The sequence below is a fragment of the Rattus norvegicus genome, chromosome 10 (genome assembly GCF_021556685.1).
Source record: "Rattus norvegicus strain SHRSP/BbbUtx chromosome 10, alternate assembly SHRSP_T2T, whole genome shotgun sequence".
Lineage (NCBI taxonomy): Eukaryota > Metazoa > Chordata > Mammalia > Rodentia > Muridae > Rattus > Rattus norvegicus.
Window position 1 is genome coordinate 26,339,263 of NC_141543.1, and position 17,253 is coordinate 26,356,515.

At 48.2% G+C, this 17,253-nt stretch overlaps 1 protein-coding gene across 1 annotated transcript in view; it reads right to left on the bottom strand.

The window, feature by feature from the left end:
* Wwc1 (WW and C2 domain containing 1) overlaps positions 1-17,253 on the bottom strand; it is a 151,199-nt gene that overhangs the window by 43,198 nt on the left and 90,748 nt on the right. The window contains 6 exon segments of the mRNA NM_001427362.1: positions 1,426-1,668; positions 6,083-6,156; positions 6,437-6,583; positions 8,520-8,649; positions 14,589-14,668; positions 15,698-15,774. Of these exon segments, the coding sequence (NP_001414291.1) occupies positions 1,426-1,668; positions 6,083-6,156; positions 6,437-6,583; positions 8,520-8,649; positions 14,589-14,668; positions 15,698-15,774 (751 nt within the window).

Genomic DNA, 17,253 nt, shown 5'->3' on the forward strand with positions numbered 1-17,253 from the left:
ACAGCATGAGCTGTGGCTTGCTGCTTAGGTCAAGGGCAAAGATGAGGTTGGTTAACGGTTTCTTCACAGTTTGCATTAATCCTCAGTATTTGACAATGAAGAATCCAAGTGATAAGCTTCTGAAGTCCTACTGTGGTGTATAGCTCAGGAGTAGAGCAAATGCCTAGCACAGGTGAGGCCCTGGGTTGTATCTCTAGCACAGCAAAAAAAAAAAAAAAAAAGAAATACAAGGACTCCAGGGAGCATACAGCCCATCCTCCTGTTTGCTGGATCTAGGAAATGGCACCCACAGTAGAAAAGTAGGGGCAGTGTCCCCCAGACTGCCAGGGCTACAGTTAGGTGGGCCTCAAGCATTTTCATTACCTGCTTGGCCCGTAAGCATTCTAGTCTGCATCTCCATGCACACTGTTGGTCTTCAAACTTCCCCCTCCCCTAAATCAATCTGGTAGGCCGCAAAGAAGAAGGCTGCAGATACCCCAGTGGATATCAAAGCATTCAGATGTTCAAGACTGCATATAAATAAAATAGTGCCTGTATCTTGCACATACATATTCTCCTGTATGTTTTATTATTATTATAATGTGTGTGTGTGTGTGTGTGTGTGTGTGTGTGTGTGTGTACACACATATGTGTCCAGTTTTTTCTCTCCTTCTTGGGGATTAAACTCTGTCAGACTTGGTGGCAAGTACCTTTATCCACTGAGCCATCTTACCTGCCCTCCTGTGGCATGTAAATAATTTTTTTTTCTTTTTTTTCCGGAGCTGGGGACCGAACCCAGGGCCTTGCGCTCGCTAGGCAAGCGCTCTACCACTGAGCTAAATCCCCAACCCCATGTAAATAATTTTATATGCTATAAAATTAGTTGTTAGAGTAATGTATCAAAATATTTGTATTCTTGTTACTTCTGATCTACTCTTTACACATCTTCACTCTGGGATTGGTTTAAGGATATGGAACCCAGGGGTACCGAGGGCTGACTATTTAACAAAAGAGAGGAGGCATCAGAGGACCCTCTGTAAGGCAGAGACGCTCACTGTGTGAAACCTGCGAGTGTCTGCTCACAGGAATGATGGAGAGTCGCCATTACATCACTGGAAAAGCACTGCTTCAGGTGATAAAGCGCTACGGGGCTTACTTGAATGAGCAGATAGATACCCTTCCGAGAGCCTGCGCCTACACAGACTCTCCGGCACTGTTGCTTCCTGTGTGAAGTACCAGGGTCCTGGTGTACAGGGACATAAGTCATCTTTACTGATGTGCCACTCAGGAAAGCTGTGACATTTCTACCTGAGGGTGCTCACCAGGCTGCTCAAGTATCCCCCCCATGACCCCTCACTCCTGGCTCCTGCTGGGCTGACGGGTCAGACTGGCATGTTCTCGATTTTCCCAGGCCCGTAGGGACTTAACTCCTAAGCCTGGACTCACCTCTCAGTCAGCGCCTTGCTCTGGGTGTCCCGGGCTGCCTGCAAGTCCTTCTCCAGTCTCCTCCGGGCCATCTCTAGCTGCTCCACTTCACCCTGCGTCCATTTCCGGGGGCTGATGAAGCGCATCTCCTTCAGAAGCTCCTCCTTCTCATTGATGAGGATCAGTCGGTCCCTCTCTGAGTCTAGCACTCCAGGCCAGGCCTCACTGTCAAGTTTGGCCAGCTGGATCTTGAGGTTGGCGATCCTGCGAGTTGAGAAGGTATGAGAGATGAAAAAACGGTGTTGTAGGAACTGGGAAACAGGTTATTTTTCTAAGGACATGAAGTGCCAGGATCCAGGACATCCTCAGAGCAGACTTTGACAGTTACCGTTCTCTCCCTGATCAGGTTTCAGGCTAGTGCAGTAGAGACTGGATACCACAGCACACAATAGCTTCTTATCTTGTGGGGAGCTCACATCTCTGAAGGGAATTTTATGATCTCCTTCCTGGGGTGGTGGCTAAAGGTTTTGTGCACACACATGCATGCACACATGTATACTCACAAAACATAGTATTTGGTATATATTTAGCCCCCATTAAATGTTTCTAGCGACTGCTATCACTGGTTGGACCACTTATTAGTTATGTGAAACCGCCCTGAGCCTTGGAGAGGGGAGAAACAATTATTTATCTTCCAGGATGGGGGAAAGCCAGTGATGATGTATGCAGAGGGTCTGTGTGCACACATTGATTGCCAGGTAGAGGGTCTGTGTACAACTGGTACTGAATGATCGGCAGGGGGAAATCACTGGGCTGTGGCTACCCATGTGCTCTCAGTTCTGAGTGTGGTAGTGGTGCTGTGAGAAGGACAGCCATGAACGTGAAGTTCAGAGACCCAGAGTTAGGAGTTTTGGCCTCGACTTTTATGATGGAAAGAATCATTTATTGGGAGAATGTCATTCGAGGGGGTGGGGACATTTGAGGGCTCTGTGGTGTAACATGTACTTTCACGTAAACAAGACATCGGTTTTTGGTTCCCAACAGCAACAACAAAAATGACTTTGGTATCCCAGCTTCTAGCACGATAGCTGGCCTGTGGCGGGTACTTACTGAATGTTAAGGAAAGCAGCATCAGTCCGGGATCCTGACTTTCCTAAGACCTAGGATCCTCATCTGTGAGGCGGGGAAAACGACGGCACTCTAAGACAGCCCGAGAGCACCACATGAAAGACTTGCAAAAAGAGCTCTATCTAATTATCCCCTTTTAATGTTTTTTTGAAGAGTTCTTTATTCACGTACTTTGTGTATATGGGAACTTTGTCTGTGTATATATTTGCACACTAGAAGAGGGCATCAGACGGTTGTGAACTGCCGTGTGGGTGCTAGGAATTGAACTTAGGACCTTCGGAAGCTGACTGCCCTCAACCACTTGAGCCATCTCTCCAGCCTTTGTCAAATATTCTAGAGACATTAGATATTATTTTTACATGACTTTAAGAGTTTTGCTATAAACCTCCGAAAGCAGCCACATCGTAACTTTTCCGATCTGGCCTCTGCAAAGTTCTCTGGGCTCTCATATCCTAGTGTTACTGTATCCCTAAGGGGCAGATACAAAAGACTTAGTGATGTCATTGCACGGCTGTTCTCTGGCTCACCCAAGATTAAAAAAATCACCACACACGGCCAGTCCTTGTGAGCTAAGGCTTACGTGAAATGCGGCCAAACTTTCTTTACCAAAATACCATTGAATTCGGGATGCCTTGTGATGTGCAGCCAAAGTGTTATACAGACAAACCCTTCTAGCTCTTTCTCTAACCAAGGGTCCCAGCAGGAACTCTGGGTTAATTATTTAAATTCACATTCGTGTACGTAGCAGTTGAGGATGATGTAGCTGCTGGTCACCAGTGCTTAAAGTCTAGAGATAGGCGTTAGTGGGACTCAGCTAAAAGCAGGACACAGAGGAGTACTTTCCAGGGTACCTTTCCCAGGCCACTGTACTTTAAACCTTAGGCCACCCAACCTTGGAAGAATCAGAAGTAACTATTAGTCTCTCCCTCAGACATGCAAAGAGGACAAACCCTGCAAGGGCTGCTCAGAAGAGGTTCTCCTGAATTAGCGCTCTATCTCTCCCGTCCTTTCAGACCTGCGCCCTCCGTTTTCTCATTTCATAGGGTACTGTCTTTTCTGCCTGATTATCTAGGATAGGCATTGCTCTGGGCTGGAAGAGATCAAAGGACGAGAGAGGCACGGATACACAAGTGCTGAACCCTTAGCGGGAGCCTAAGTGCTACACACTGGACAGGTTTCTTCTCTCCTCACCAGTTTCTTTTTGTCACTATCCCAACTTGTCCTGAGGAAAGGATACCTCCTCAAGTCACTTGGTGAGCTAACCTCAGTCCCCACCCCAGCATGACCACATGACCCATATGTGGACCTTCTGGAAGTTGTAATTCCCCTATCCTCTACTGGTCCTCCACAATGAAAAGCCATTCAAAATGACCAGTGGCTCCCAGACCCACCATCTATTAAAACTTATGGGACCACTGCATGGGAGGCTATGGCAAGAGGAGGAGGAGGAGGAGGAGGAGGAGGAGGAGGAGGAGGAGGAGGAGGAGGAGGAGGAGGAGGAGGAGGAGGAGGAGGAGGAAGAGGAAGAGGAGGAGGAGGAGGAAGAAGAGGAAGAGGAGGAGGAGGAGGAGGAGGGTTTTGAGATAAACTTGGGATTCACAGCAAGACTCTGTCTCAAAAACTGAAACCACAAACACACACACCACCCCCAAAACAGATAAACAAAGGCAGTAAACGAAACACCCATCTGTTGGGAAAGAAAGGTAGCCTTTCTGCTGAGGTCGGAAACCTGGAAGTAGGTAAGCGTAATCCTGGAGATCCATGTGGCTCTTTCCAGAGGAAAGCCTGCTCGAGGACGAGGCCAGCATAAAGGCAAACAGGGAAGAGAAGACCAGACTAAATTTAAGTTGTTCTATCTCACCCTGGATCTAGCCGAGCCTAAGGCCAAAGCCCCCAGCTGGGGGAGGAATGGGTTAGACTGCTGAATTCCTTTTTCTTTACTGCCTTTGTTTCCACTCTACGGAAGGCACTCCTGCAATGCTTTAAGCTGCACTCTGGGAACTAAGAACTGCTACATTGTTGCTGGCCCCACTGAGTAGCTTCATTTTAACTGCATTACCTGCGGTTAAAATTTAAAGTTAAACCGTGAAAGTCATGGAACATCCTAGGTCAAACTTCTCTCTAACAAACAATAAGATAGGAGCTCTACTGTGAGCTTTTGTTTGTTTGTTTGTTTGTTTGTTTTTTAAGTTATTACATTTGTTTGTTTATGTAGGTGTGTCCGTGTGCATGCCACCTCAGGCTGAACTCAGGCTGTCAGGCTTGTTAGCAAGGGCCCTTACCCAGTGAGCCCTGCTGCAGTATTTTTAAAGTTAGATAAGCCCATAAGTGCACAAGTATTTTTAGTACAGTGAATAATCTGTTTTCACTTTTCCACAACTGCTCTGAAAAGGCCACATTTATTACTTTATCACTGTGGTGGTAAAACCTAACGGCTTAAGGGACAGCCACAGACCATCTGAAATTCCTGGAGCACAAGCAATTGAAGCAGGAGGTGCTCTTCAGGATTTATGATCAATTTCATAATCTGTGGGGCTGGTGAAATGGCTCAGCGGGTAGAGGTGCTTGCTGTTCAGTGGCAGACATTCAGTCATCAGAGCCCACGGCACTGTGGAAGGAGAAAACAGACTCCACAAAGTTGTCTTCTGACATGTGCACAGTGACCTGTGTGCCTCCCCACGCTGTCCCAGCACACACGTCATATGCACAAACCAACAATAAATCAGACCAGAGTCTCAGCTCAACAGTAGAATAGTAAATGCCTAGCGTGTGCAAGGCTCTGGATTCAATCCCCATATCCTCACCCTGATCCCCGAATTGTAAAAAGCCTTCCTGAACTACCGATCAGTTCAAGGCCAGCCAGCCTGGATAACACAGAGAGACCTTGCCTAATATAAACACACAGCACACCCAGCGAAACAACTGGAGACGAAGCTGTTGTACTTGCCTAGAATGTTCACAGCCCTGGGTTCAATCCCCAGTATAACAATGACAATAGACTATGGCAAATAACACTTCCTTGGTGAAGTGAGAATTATTCAGTCTTCTTTAGCTTGTCGCTGAGCCAAATCAAGCAAACTTAGTGCTTCTTCAAACCAAACTGATTCTGAGAAGATCAGACAGCGCTGACTACAGAAACCAAGGCAGGTGAATAGAAAAATTACTAGGCTTTGCGATTAAACAGACCTAGGTTCAAACAGTTCAGGTATTCTAGTAGAGTGTCTTGGGTCAATAATTTCCTCTTTGAATTTGGGAGGATGACCATATTAAGATGATACCATCTACCTGTATAATCCAGTGCAGTGGCGGTGCACACCTTTGAGCCCGGTATTGGGGAAGCAGAGGCAGGTGGATCTCTGTGAGGCTAGCCTGGTCCACAGAGCTAGTTCTAGGACATGGCTACAAAGAGAAACCCTGTCTCGAAAAACCAAAAACACAAAACGAACCAAAACAGCACCATCCCCCAAACCCCAGAGGCACGTTCACAGGGACCTCCTCCATGGGGGTTACGATTACAGTCTTCCCACAGATCCAGCTATGCGTGTGTTACCTTCTCTTTGCCTCTTCATACCGAAGGCGCAATCGGACCTTCTCGGCCAACTGGTTGCTGCTGCTGGTGCTGAACTAGAGGGCAGATAAGAAGAGAGACAGGAATCACACAGTTCCTTCACGCATTAAAACGTATTGTGTGCAGGGCCTACAGGCAGCAGCTCTTGGCCAGACGGTATTTAAACTGTGGGATCCCCAACTCTGGCCTTTCCTCAGACCATTACTTCACGTCTTCTGGGGCCAGCTGAGCTCCACGGAGTCAAGTTAGCAGCCACAGGCAGCTCCTCGGGTGATGGAGAGAATAGGCAGCCATCCTCCTAGAGCGGCCTCCCAGATGCGGCCACTGCCTACTCACACTCCCAGAGATGTCTGTCTGCGAGCTCACATCCAGGAACTGCTTTGGCACTGGGAAGCTCGAACTCTCCAGAGAGCTGCTGCTGGACCACAGGTCGGAGTGCGACCCTCTGTCCGTCCGGAAGCCGTCCTTCAGCATGGCGAGACTCTGTAGTGTAGGAAGAACAGTAAGTGTTGTCTTGCTTTGTCAGTGCCCTCAGGGGTCCAAGAAAGGACACCGGATCCCCTGGGACTGGGGACATAGATGGTTGTAAGCCACCATGTGAGTGCTGGGAATTGATCCTCTGGATCGGCAGTCAGTGCTCCACTTGGCACAAGCTGGAGTCATCCAAGAAGAGGGACACCTCAATTGGGAAAACGCCTCCAGAAGGCAAGCAGAGAGGGTATTTTCTTAATTGGTGATTGATAGGGGAGAGCTCAGTCCATTTTGGAATGTATCACCCCTGGGCAAGTAGGGAAAAGGGTGGAGCTGGGAGGAGAGAAGGGAGGAGGGCATCAATCTAGATGTAAAGTGAGTGAGTGAGTGAGTGAATGAATGAATAATAAAAAAAGAAAGCAGGCTGAGCATGCCACAAGGAGCAAGCCAGTAAGAAGTACTCCTCCACGGCCCCTGCATTAGCTCCTGCCTCCGGGTTCCTGCCCCCAGATTCCTCCAATGGTGGACTGGAAGTGAAAGGGTAAACGGAAGAAACCCTTTCCTCATCAACCTGCCGTTGGTAATGGCCTCTCGTGGAGCAAGAGTAACCCTAACAAGATCATTACTTTATAGGCGTGTCAATTACAGGTGTAATCAATTATAAGACATCACGTGTGACGTGTCCTTCCGGATCCACCGCAATTGTACTGCAACTAACAAGTTCTCCAAGGAATCGTTAGATCATCCTCAGTGTGCTGACGAGAGGCTGGTGAGTGACAGTGGGTGCTCTGAACCTCTAGTCACAAGCAGAACTCCTCTTTGCTATCCATGAGCGCCCGGTTCTTAGGCCACAGTCCTGCTGTTTGCCGATGTTTCCTTCCAAAGCTAGCCACGGCGATTCTGAGTCTTTGGACTCCTGGTGTCAGTGGAGTGATGGGAAGGTGCCTTCTGAGTGGGGGTTACATTCAGGGCCAAGGCACTGGGCTTGTGAACCACATGTCTCAGGGTCTGACTGATGCTATCTGAGCCAGATTGTTCTTATCGATAGAATGGCCAGAATCCGAGCGCCGCGTGCAAAGCCCTTAGCCCCATCACTGTGTTGTAGACTGAGCTCCGTGATTCAGTTCCCAGCTCGGCGAACAGAGGACACAGACTAGTGGACATCCCGATGTTCAGGTTAAACGGCTCTGTTGTTGGTCCATCAAAAACAAGATGGGTGGTGAGGGCTGGTGGTAGGGAGCTGGCTTTGGTTGCACAACGGGGCAAAGCTTCTGTTCTAGCTTTGCCACTGGTATGGACTGAATGCCCTCAAGCGAGTCACTCAGTGCTTCCGAGCCTCTCTCGTTTACAAAGACACCCGGCAGAGGGCAAGTAGAACTTTGGTACGCAACAGGATTGTGACCCAAGAACAGGGTGCTCGTGGACAGCAAGGGGTAGTTCTGCTTGTGACGAGAGGTTCAGAGCACCCACCGTCACTTGCCAGCTTCTCGTCGGCACACGGAGGATGATCAAACGATTCCTCGGCGAACTTGTTTGACCCAGTGGAGCAGAGATGCTCCTGAGTGCCACATTGTGGTGCGCCTGTAATTGACACTCCTGTAAAGTGACCGTCGTACGGTTAAAATTCAAAATGCCTATGACTCTTTTAATTTCAGACTACTGGAGTTGTACAACGAATCATCTCAGGGATTGGGCCAAAGTCTGAGCACGAAAAAATTGATGTTTCATGTGTACCTTGACATTTTGGATGCACCCGTATTATGTCTGTGTCCACCACACAGAGACAGGTATAGAATATCATGTTAATGCTCAAAAAAAAAAAAGTTTGGACTAGGGAAATCCATTGGGTACTGAAAACCCAGTACCTTGTGTGGGATGTGAAAATAGCCAGTGTGAAATGCTTATACCCAGGGTCCCAGGGGCCCGCATCCCTGGGGGTCCACATCACCTTGATCAGGTCTTGTTTCTCCTTTTCTCCGCAGGTGATGGCTTTCTTGATGGCTTTGGTTTCCCTCAGCACAGCCTGGGCTTCGTCCAGTTTGTAGCCACCCTGAGCATCGGACATCCTCTCATCAATTCTAGGGGACAGGAAACAGGAGAGTCAGACATGAGAGGCCAGGGAGAAAAAAGTGCGGGTGCTTTCCAGACTCCTCTCTCCATCCTGCACGGCCTTCTCCAGGCCCTACTTGGCGGAGAGGATACAGAAGGTTCTCGTCAGACTGCAAATGTGCATGGCTACAGAATGCAGAGGCAACATGGTTCTTGGAGTTGGGCTCCTCTAAGTATGAGCTCTTACTGAATCTTATTGGAGCTCTTATTCCCTCCTGTATCCCTGAAGCTAGGGAAGGGGTTCCTTTAACACGTGCCCAAGAGCTGAAAAACTTTGTTTTGTTGTGTTGGTAACTTAAGACGTTCTGAAGTAGATCCTTGGTTTAACTGCAGTACCCTGGAGAACAGAGCTGAACATGACGGAGGGGGTCAGGAGATGGTGTGTGTGATCCCCTGTCCTGTATACATCACATGCTATCAGGGGTCCCAGACACTGATTCACAAAATCTTAATAATACCCCAGGCTTGCGTTGTGACTGCTTCCTGCCAGATGACATAGGCCACACCTTTAAACCCCAACACTTGGGAGGCGGAGGCAGGCAGATCTCTGTGAGTTCCATGTCAAGCAAGGCTACATAGTCTCAAAAAAAAATTTTCCCCCATAAATTGTCCAAATACATGGTCCAACATCACCGTTGGTGGAAAGCCACTGTGTTTTGTGACTTTGTGGACTTAGATCTGTCCTCTTCATTTCTGCACGGGGTTCTGGGGGTTGGGCTCAGATGGTATCTTACAGGGCGAGCGGTTTTTACCTCCCGAGCCAACTCACCACCTGAGAACCCTGCCAGTAATAAACACGCTGAATTACAGGACACAACGAAGGACAATGAAAGGTGAGGATGAAGAGACCCCCGGCTGTCACGCGGGTCCCCAGCTGTCACACCAGTCTGTAGCACAGCATTGGACGCACCTCCCAACCGCACACACCTCGGTGTTCTAAAGAAGCCCAGATTATGGTGTCTGCCTGGCCATGTTCAGGGCTGTTCTCAGCGTCAAATGGAATAAAGGTCTTAAATCCTAAGGAGAGTTAGGAAGTGGTGCACAAATGTGAGGGATTAAACACCCTCAGCTTGGAGATTATTGGTTTATCCGGGCCCTATGTGTAGGATTGTTTTGACGAAAGTGAAGGTTGTATAAAGGAAAGAGCTGAGTGTATCCTCCCTCCCCTTGCCAAAGTGCTGAGATCAAATCCAAGGCCGTACGCGTGGGCAGCAAGTGCCCTGCCCCTGAGCTACGACTTAAGAAGGCAGAGGTGGCTGAGGAGTGGGGGTCTGAAGAGGACCAGACGGTGGAGAAGGTTCTGGGAGCAGATACTTAACTGCTTCATTCTTCATCAAAGGCTGGCCTGAGGCTTCGGTGGAGGGTGGAGAAAGGGAAGTTGAACGGTCAAGGGAACACCACAAACCCATTATAACGGGATGAGAAATCCTAGCAGGCTTCCTGCTACAGCCAAAGCGTCCCAGGCTAAAAATAGCGTGAGTGGGAAGTTACTTGGAAAGGAGGAAAGCAAGAACGGGAGCAGGTTTCCTCATGGCTTGGAGCAGGAGAGCGGGCAGCAGGGAGGGGTCCCCACACAGCTGCCCCCTTGCAGTTCCTTCAGCTTCCATGGCTGGGGAAAACAAAGCCCCAATTGTGTCTCGCACTAAAAATAGCTTTGTCTATTCCTTTCGAGGACCGGGGCCTGGGCAAGCCTGCCAGGTTGGCTAAGATCTGTCTCAGATTTAGTCTGAAAAATTTCACCTAAGGAGCATCGCTCCACAAAGCTCTGTGGGTGATATTCCAGAGACAGGTCCCCAGGGTGATACTCCAGAGAAACATCCCCAGTGTGGGCAGGGCGGGAAGCGGCCCTGCCCACACAGTCAGGGGTGCTAGGTGCAGGGGAGAGTGTTATGCTTCAACAGGTCTGAAGGCTGTGGAGAGTTCTCCTCTGCAAACAGGGCAAGGATGGCTCTGCATTCCCAGAAGGATGGACAGAGCAGTCTGTGTGCCGGGCTGCAAAGAGCTTTACCTGATTTTTCCAGGCCCTTAGCAACCCAAGCTCCGGAATTTGGCTGCAGAGAGCAGCTCTGAGAACACTTGGGATAGAACTGGAGTAAGAAGGGGCCTCGGAGAACAAAGGGTCGCCATTATCCGCTCAGTGAGAGAATCCTTTTGGGTAGAGGGTAAAGGGAAAGAAAAGTTTGTGTGTGTGTGTGTGTGTGTGTGTATGTGGTGTGTGTGTGTCTGTATGTGTGTGTGTGTGTGTGTGTGTATGTGGTGTGTGTGTGTCTCTCTGTGTGTGTGTGTGTGTGTGTATGTGTGTGTATGTGTGTGTGTGCTGGGGAGATATGTTTTAGGATTTCCAAACTATGCAGCAGTCCTTTCTCTCAGGCCTTTGGGGACTTACGTGTCCAGCAGCCACAGTCTCTGACGGGTAGCTAGTTCTTCCTATCTTGTCCACACGACTCTGGCAAGAGGGCTTTGTGGAATGTACAAAGAAAAGACCCTGCTATGTCCTTTCCCCCTCCAAAGTGATAGCCTAAGTCCTTAATTCTTGCCTGCTCACAAGGGGCCGAGCTGCAGGCCCAAAACCAATGCTCTGGTTTTGATTTTTCTTTCTTTGTCTTTGAGAATTTCCTTTGGTCTCCATCAACCTTTCTCTTTCCGTTTTTCTTTTCTTTTCCTTTTTAAAAATGATTTATTTTTATTTTATGTGCACTGGTGTTTCTGCCTGCATGTATGTCTTCTGTGTGAGGGTGTCTGTAACCCTAGAAGCAGAGTTACAGACAACTGTGAGCCACCATGTGGGTGGCTGGGAATTGAACCTGGGCCCTCCGGAAGAGCAGTCAGCTCTCTTAACCATTGAGCAGTCTCTCTGGTTTCCTTTTCTTTCTTTTAAAACTAGACAAAGTGAAACAAAAACCTCTTGTTGCTAAGTCTGAATCGGGCTCACAGATTCTTAGACACAGGTACTCAACAACTCTTGGCTGGCGTCACAGCCATCGTGGATGCAGACACATCTGCTCTCAGACAGCAGAAGAACTGCGTGTCAGTCTCTAACTGTGTGATGGTGATGCTGGAAACTCCCTAGATCGCTCCTGAAGAATGAGGTTCACCGCTCCCAGGCTCTGAGTCATCTCTCCCCAGACCCTGAACCAAAGCAATAACACCAAGGGGTCATTAAGGGGCCTTATGCTTTTTGGGTCTGGGGAGAGGTTAATCTAGGGTAGTGTCCAGAGAGGGACCCAGATGTGAATTTCAAAAATCCAATAACTCTCCAAGCACCACAATAATGATAGTAGTCCAACAGTTCTGAACTGGAGGTGTAGATTGTGAACGACAGACAGTGCTTAGTACTAGTGGGGGTCAATTCTTGGGCACAACCTCCCCCACAAAACCAAAAACTGTAACAAGACAAGGGCTAGACGGCTCTCAATGGCTAGAACGCACACCAAGCATGTGTGGAGCACCTGGGTTCCCTTCATAGCATCAAAACAACAGGTAAATAAATAATAAAAATGAATACTATTAGGCCTCAGGAGGGTCAATCTATTAGAAATGATTGCTCAAGCTGGTGATCAAGCCAGCATCCCTTAGGAATGTGTGAAACCAGCTCCCCTCTGCTGAAAGGAGTCATTTCCCTTACTTCAGGCAGAAGGGACCTATGGCTACTTGTGGGGTCCATCAGCACATCAAAGCTCATGCTGGCCTCCAGGCTCCCTCAGTAGCACAAGTATCTGTTCCACATCAGGTCCTTCCTTCCCCACAGCAGCTCCTACTCCTTACAATCCACGTGATTTGTCCACCCACCCTCTCTATCTCTAGTTATCCTCTCTCACTATCTCTTACACTCTGTCCGTCCGTCTGTCCATCTACCCATCCACCTACCCAGCTACCCATTTATCCATCCATCCATCCATCCATCCACCCACCACACCCACCACACCCATTCATCCACCCACCCCCCCATCCCCCATCCCCAACTGTCCTCATGCTCTCCCGCCATGTCTTAATCTCTGGTTCTTGCTAATTCACTATCTCAATTATTCTCTCTCCTGCTTCTGCCCCTCACCGTGTCCGCTCTGCTTTCCCTCCTCTCTGCTCTCAACTCTTGCAGATGCTGCTGGATATTTCCCCACTTTCTTATTCACAAAGGTCATGCTGGCAGTTTCTTTACTGTGCCCCCTTGAGTGCATACAGAAAGTCCCAAATGTTCTTGGGTTCTGGTCCCGGTTCTGACCATGCTGGTGGGGTGACCTCTGCATATAGTTTTGCACACCATCAGTGCCTTCCTCAACAACATGGGGCACAACACAAACTACTCTCGATGAGACAAAGAGAACGAAACAAGGCAGCTGTTACATCGGAGCTGTGTAGCAAGCAGCAAGCTTGGGTTAGGGTCATAGAGTCGCTTCCTGGGACTAAAAAGACAACTAACCAGAGAGCCTCTCCCATCCTCCTCCCTGAGCTCTTGATTTGTGCCAGGCTCTGTTACATCCTAGACAGGGGTTTTCTAGCTCAGTTCTGACAACCACAGACGTTTCAGATGACGCCATCAAAACTTGGAAGGGTTGGTTATTTTCCAAGGTCCCAGGTACCCGGGGTTTGAACCCTGGCCCACTGCCTCGTGAAGATACATTCCTAACCTTCTCTGCCAGGGTATGTGTTAGAGCAGGTATCTTCTTCCACCCTAGACTGGAAGTCTGCTCCTTCTAGTGAAGGACTGTGGGCAACCAGGCTGGAAAGGAGTCTCATCTGGCCAGCTATCAAACTTGGAGGAAAAGGGAGGGGCGGGGAGGGCTGTCTTTAGGGTTTCATTGTCGGCTCACCAAAGGACGAGAATTTCCAATGCTGCTACACCGTGACGACGTGGTAAAATTGTCAGGTTTGTGGAGGATCTGAGATAATGGGAAGAGTTTGATGTGGAGCTCTTGACGTGTGGGAATGAACAGTCTTAAACTATGCTTCAGAGCTTCTGCAGTTACACAGACGCTAGGTTTTAAAAGGTCAAAGATAGGAATGTCTGTGTTCACACTATTGCCCTGAATTGTCTCTGGTGTTCACTGAAAATTACCAAGGAACATAAGGTACAACCCCTGGCCTGAATGAAGTTAGTCTCTGGTTTAAAGATATGATTCACATGAATGCATATATAAATCGCACACATAGAAGACATTTTTGTATGCATGTATAAATATTAAAAAGATATAAAAGCCACGATTATAGGCTGATATTTTACTGAGTAATTTGTATTAAGACTCAAGTTTCCTCATCTATACAATGGGGTTATAGTAAAAACAAAACAAACATTCCTTTGGAATTACCACAAAGATCAGATGGACACCCTCATGCAGGATCACTTGAAGGTGTTTCCTGGCCCACAGCAAAGGCTTTACAACTCTTCGTGGCCATAATCAACATCACATCAATTAATACAGTATACAGGAAATAAACAGCCGTATTCCTGACTTAGCGGTAAGCCCACTTCTATAAATGAAAATGACATCCGTCTACTCAGCGTGTAAACTCTTTCTGCCACCCACAGGGTGCATAATTCTCTAAGAGTGTGTTCACTGCTAAGAGGGACTGCTATTTCCTTGGTGGGTAAAGTAGCAGCTTACTTTAGGGGCCGTGGGACTAACGGGTTTGTTTTGTCTGTGTCTGACAGTCTAGCAGTCAATTAGCAGAACTGAGCGAGCACAGAAATGATTAACACTTGCTTCTAGAACTGAGGAAAGAGCTCCGTGGTTTGAAATAGCTCAGTTTACCTCCACCCTTGGGTGATGGCATCTTTGGTAAATGCCAGTGGGAAAAAAATTTAAATAGAACTGTGAGAGAGACGCATCTTGAGAAGGGAGGGGCAGAGAGAGCAGGTAGGGATCCCGGGGTGCACACTGCCCCACACTCTCCATGGCTGGGGCATACTTACTTCTTCAGGGTCTGAAAGCCACGCTCCTTGAACTGTAGCTCGTGCTGTAGGTGGACCATCTCTCTCTTCAGTTTGTTCACCTGGAAGTCAGAGGACCACACAGAGGAAGGGGTCAGACATGGGATTGGGGCTGTAGGGAACCCAGAAGTCTCTGGAGCTGCCCATATCTGTTGGGCACAGTAAGTCACAGCACCCTCCCTTCACCCAGTCAGTGTCCCCGAAAGTCCGGCTAGCCAGTCTCTACACCAGGGAAACAGGAAGTAACCATCAGCTGCCTGGGAGAGTCAGGCCTTCTCACCTCTTAGTTATGGGATCTCTTCTGCATCATGTCCCCTCCTTACCCATTGTGATAAGGGGAGGACACTTGGGTCACACTCAGCTGAAAGCTAGTGATAGACGTGAGAGCTCTTTGCATGGAGGTGAGAGGCAACCTGAGGGGCAAGACACATGGCCAAGCGTCAAAGCCCACTTGCAGACCGAGTTTGGCCTGCGGAGTGCTGGCAAACTTTCAATGAGGGCTTCTGATTGAGATCTGAGAGACTTCATACACTAAGCCTTGATGTACAGTTCTTTCCAAAAACACCTGACGTCTAGAAACACGGGGTGGGGGTCGGGGGTGGGGTGCTCGAGTTCCAGTATGGGTGCGGGGTACTAGAGCTGAAAGACTTAGTGTTCAAAATATCTAGTCTGAACAAGCCACTTAGCCGTGGCACCCTAGTTTCCATCTCAGTGAGGTGGGTAACAATACGTATCCCCTAAAGTCATCAAGAATTAAGAGGATACACAGTGGGCATCAACTAGAAGGTATAAGAGGCCGCAAAACTAAAATTTCTCTTGTGTCCTCGGGCAAGGTTCTTGATCTCCGCTTTCTTTAAAGCGCAAAAGAGAACGGCGGTAGCTACTTCCAGGGGTGACCATAGGTGGTGAGATGAAGCACCCAGCCTATGCCTGGCACGAGGCGAATGACTGTCATGGCAACTGCTAGCACCACTATTGAGACAACCACCACCACCATTCCTGTTGTCCCAGGGGCTCCCCTGAGCTCTGGCTGCAGTGGCCTGGAGGGATGGCTAGTTAGCGGTCAGTGAGGACGCTGTCAAGATCCCTACCCGGGACTTTGCGGTGGCAATTTCAGCTTTCAGGATCTCAGGGTCATACTTTGAGCTGGAGGAGGATCCCGAGACCACTGCAAGGAAGAAAGAAGAGAATCTCAGCTGAGGAAACGCAGCGAGGTTGACTTCCAACCATCTAAATAAACCTGGAGAGGAAGGACTGAAAAAAAAAACGTGAACAACTTAGATGTCCCACAAAGGGGATTTATTTAATAAATACAGCCCACAGGTAATGAAGTGATATCGTTAGGTGTCAAACTCCAAAGGTTAGTACGTAGGTACAGAAATGATTACCTTGGCTCAGCTCACACTGGACGACAGGACTGCTACTGGATAGTTTTAGCATTCCTCAGAAACCTGTGAAAGGGTTAGACCCGCTTCCCTATCTCCCCTTCCTCTGGCTGAGAAGGCACCTGACACTCTGAAGACCTGTACCTATGGTGTGTGCCAAGCTACTGCCAGCTTCCAGACTCTTCCTTCGTATTCACATGAACTTGCTATGCATCTCAAAGCACATGCTAGCCACCCGGGTTCTCACGAGCCCACTACGCTAGTCCCCGAGCTGTTTCAGACCGGAGCTGTTTTACAAGGTTCTCCTCTTCCCTTGTTATTCTTGGTTCTCTAGCAGACAGCCCCGGGCATGTCTAGTCTGCTGCCTTTTCTGCTCTGAACTCTAACAGATGCTTCTGGATGTTATCCCTCCCTCTCTTATCTATGACAAATAAAAATAAAAAAAATAAAAAATAAAAAAAGCCTTACTGCCAACTCATGGAACGGCCATCTTGGTGGCTTCTTTACCATGGTTTCGTCTCACTTACAAATGTAACTTACACAATTTAAAACCACGATGTAGAAAGAAAGCTACAGAATGAAATGAGACCCACTGGTCCGTGTAACCCAGCTGACAAAGAGGCATACAGGAGAGTTAAATGACCAAACGTGCCGTTGATGAACTGATCTACAGATACGTCGCTAAGAAGATATGAAAAGCTACTTGCTTGGCAAGTGCGAGACCCTTGGTTAGCACTGCTGTCCGGAGGGCGGGATGATAAATGAAACTAATTTCCACCTTTGTATTTTTTGTCTTTGTCATATTTTCTAACATAAATACCCACTTTTTAAAAAAATATTTATCATTTTATGTATGTTAGTACACTGTCTTCAGACACACCAGAAGAGGACATTGAATCCCATTACAGATGGTCGTGAGCCACCATGTGGTTGCTGGGAATTGAACTCATGACCTCTGGAAGAGCAGTCGGTGCTCTTAACCGCTGAGCCATCTCTCCAGCCCCCAGTACCCACTTTTCTAATAAAGATGCTAAAAAGCTAAATTTTTATATTAATGTCCATTTGAGAAGAAAACAACAAACCTATAATTATACCACCTTAAAACATCTTCGTCCTAAGTAATCTCCTCATGCTAGCTACAGTTTAGCATCTTTAATCCCAGCACTTGGGAGACAGAAACAGGCAGAAGACCCCTGTGAGTTTGAAGCCAGCCTGCTCTAAAGAGCAAGTTCCAGGACAGCCAAGGCTGCACAGAGAAACCC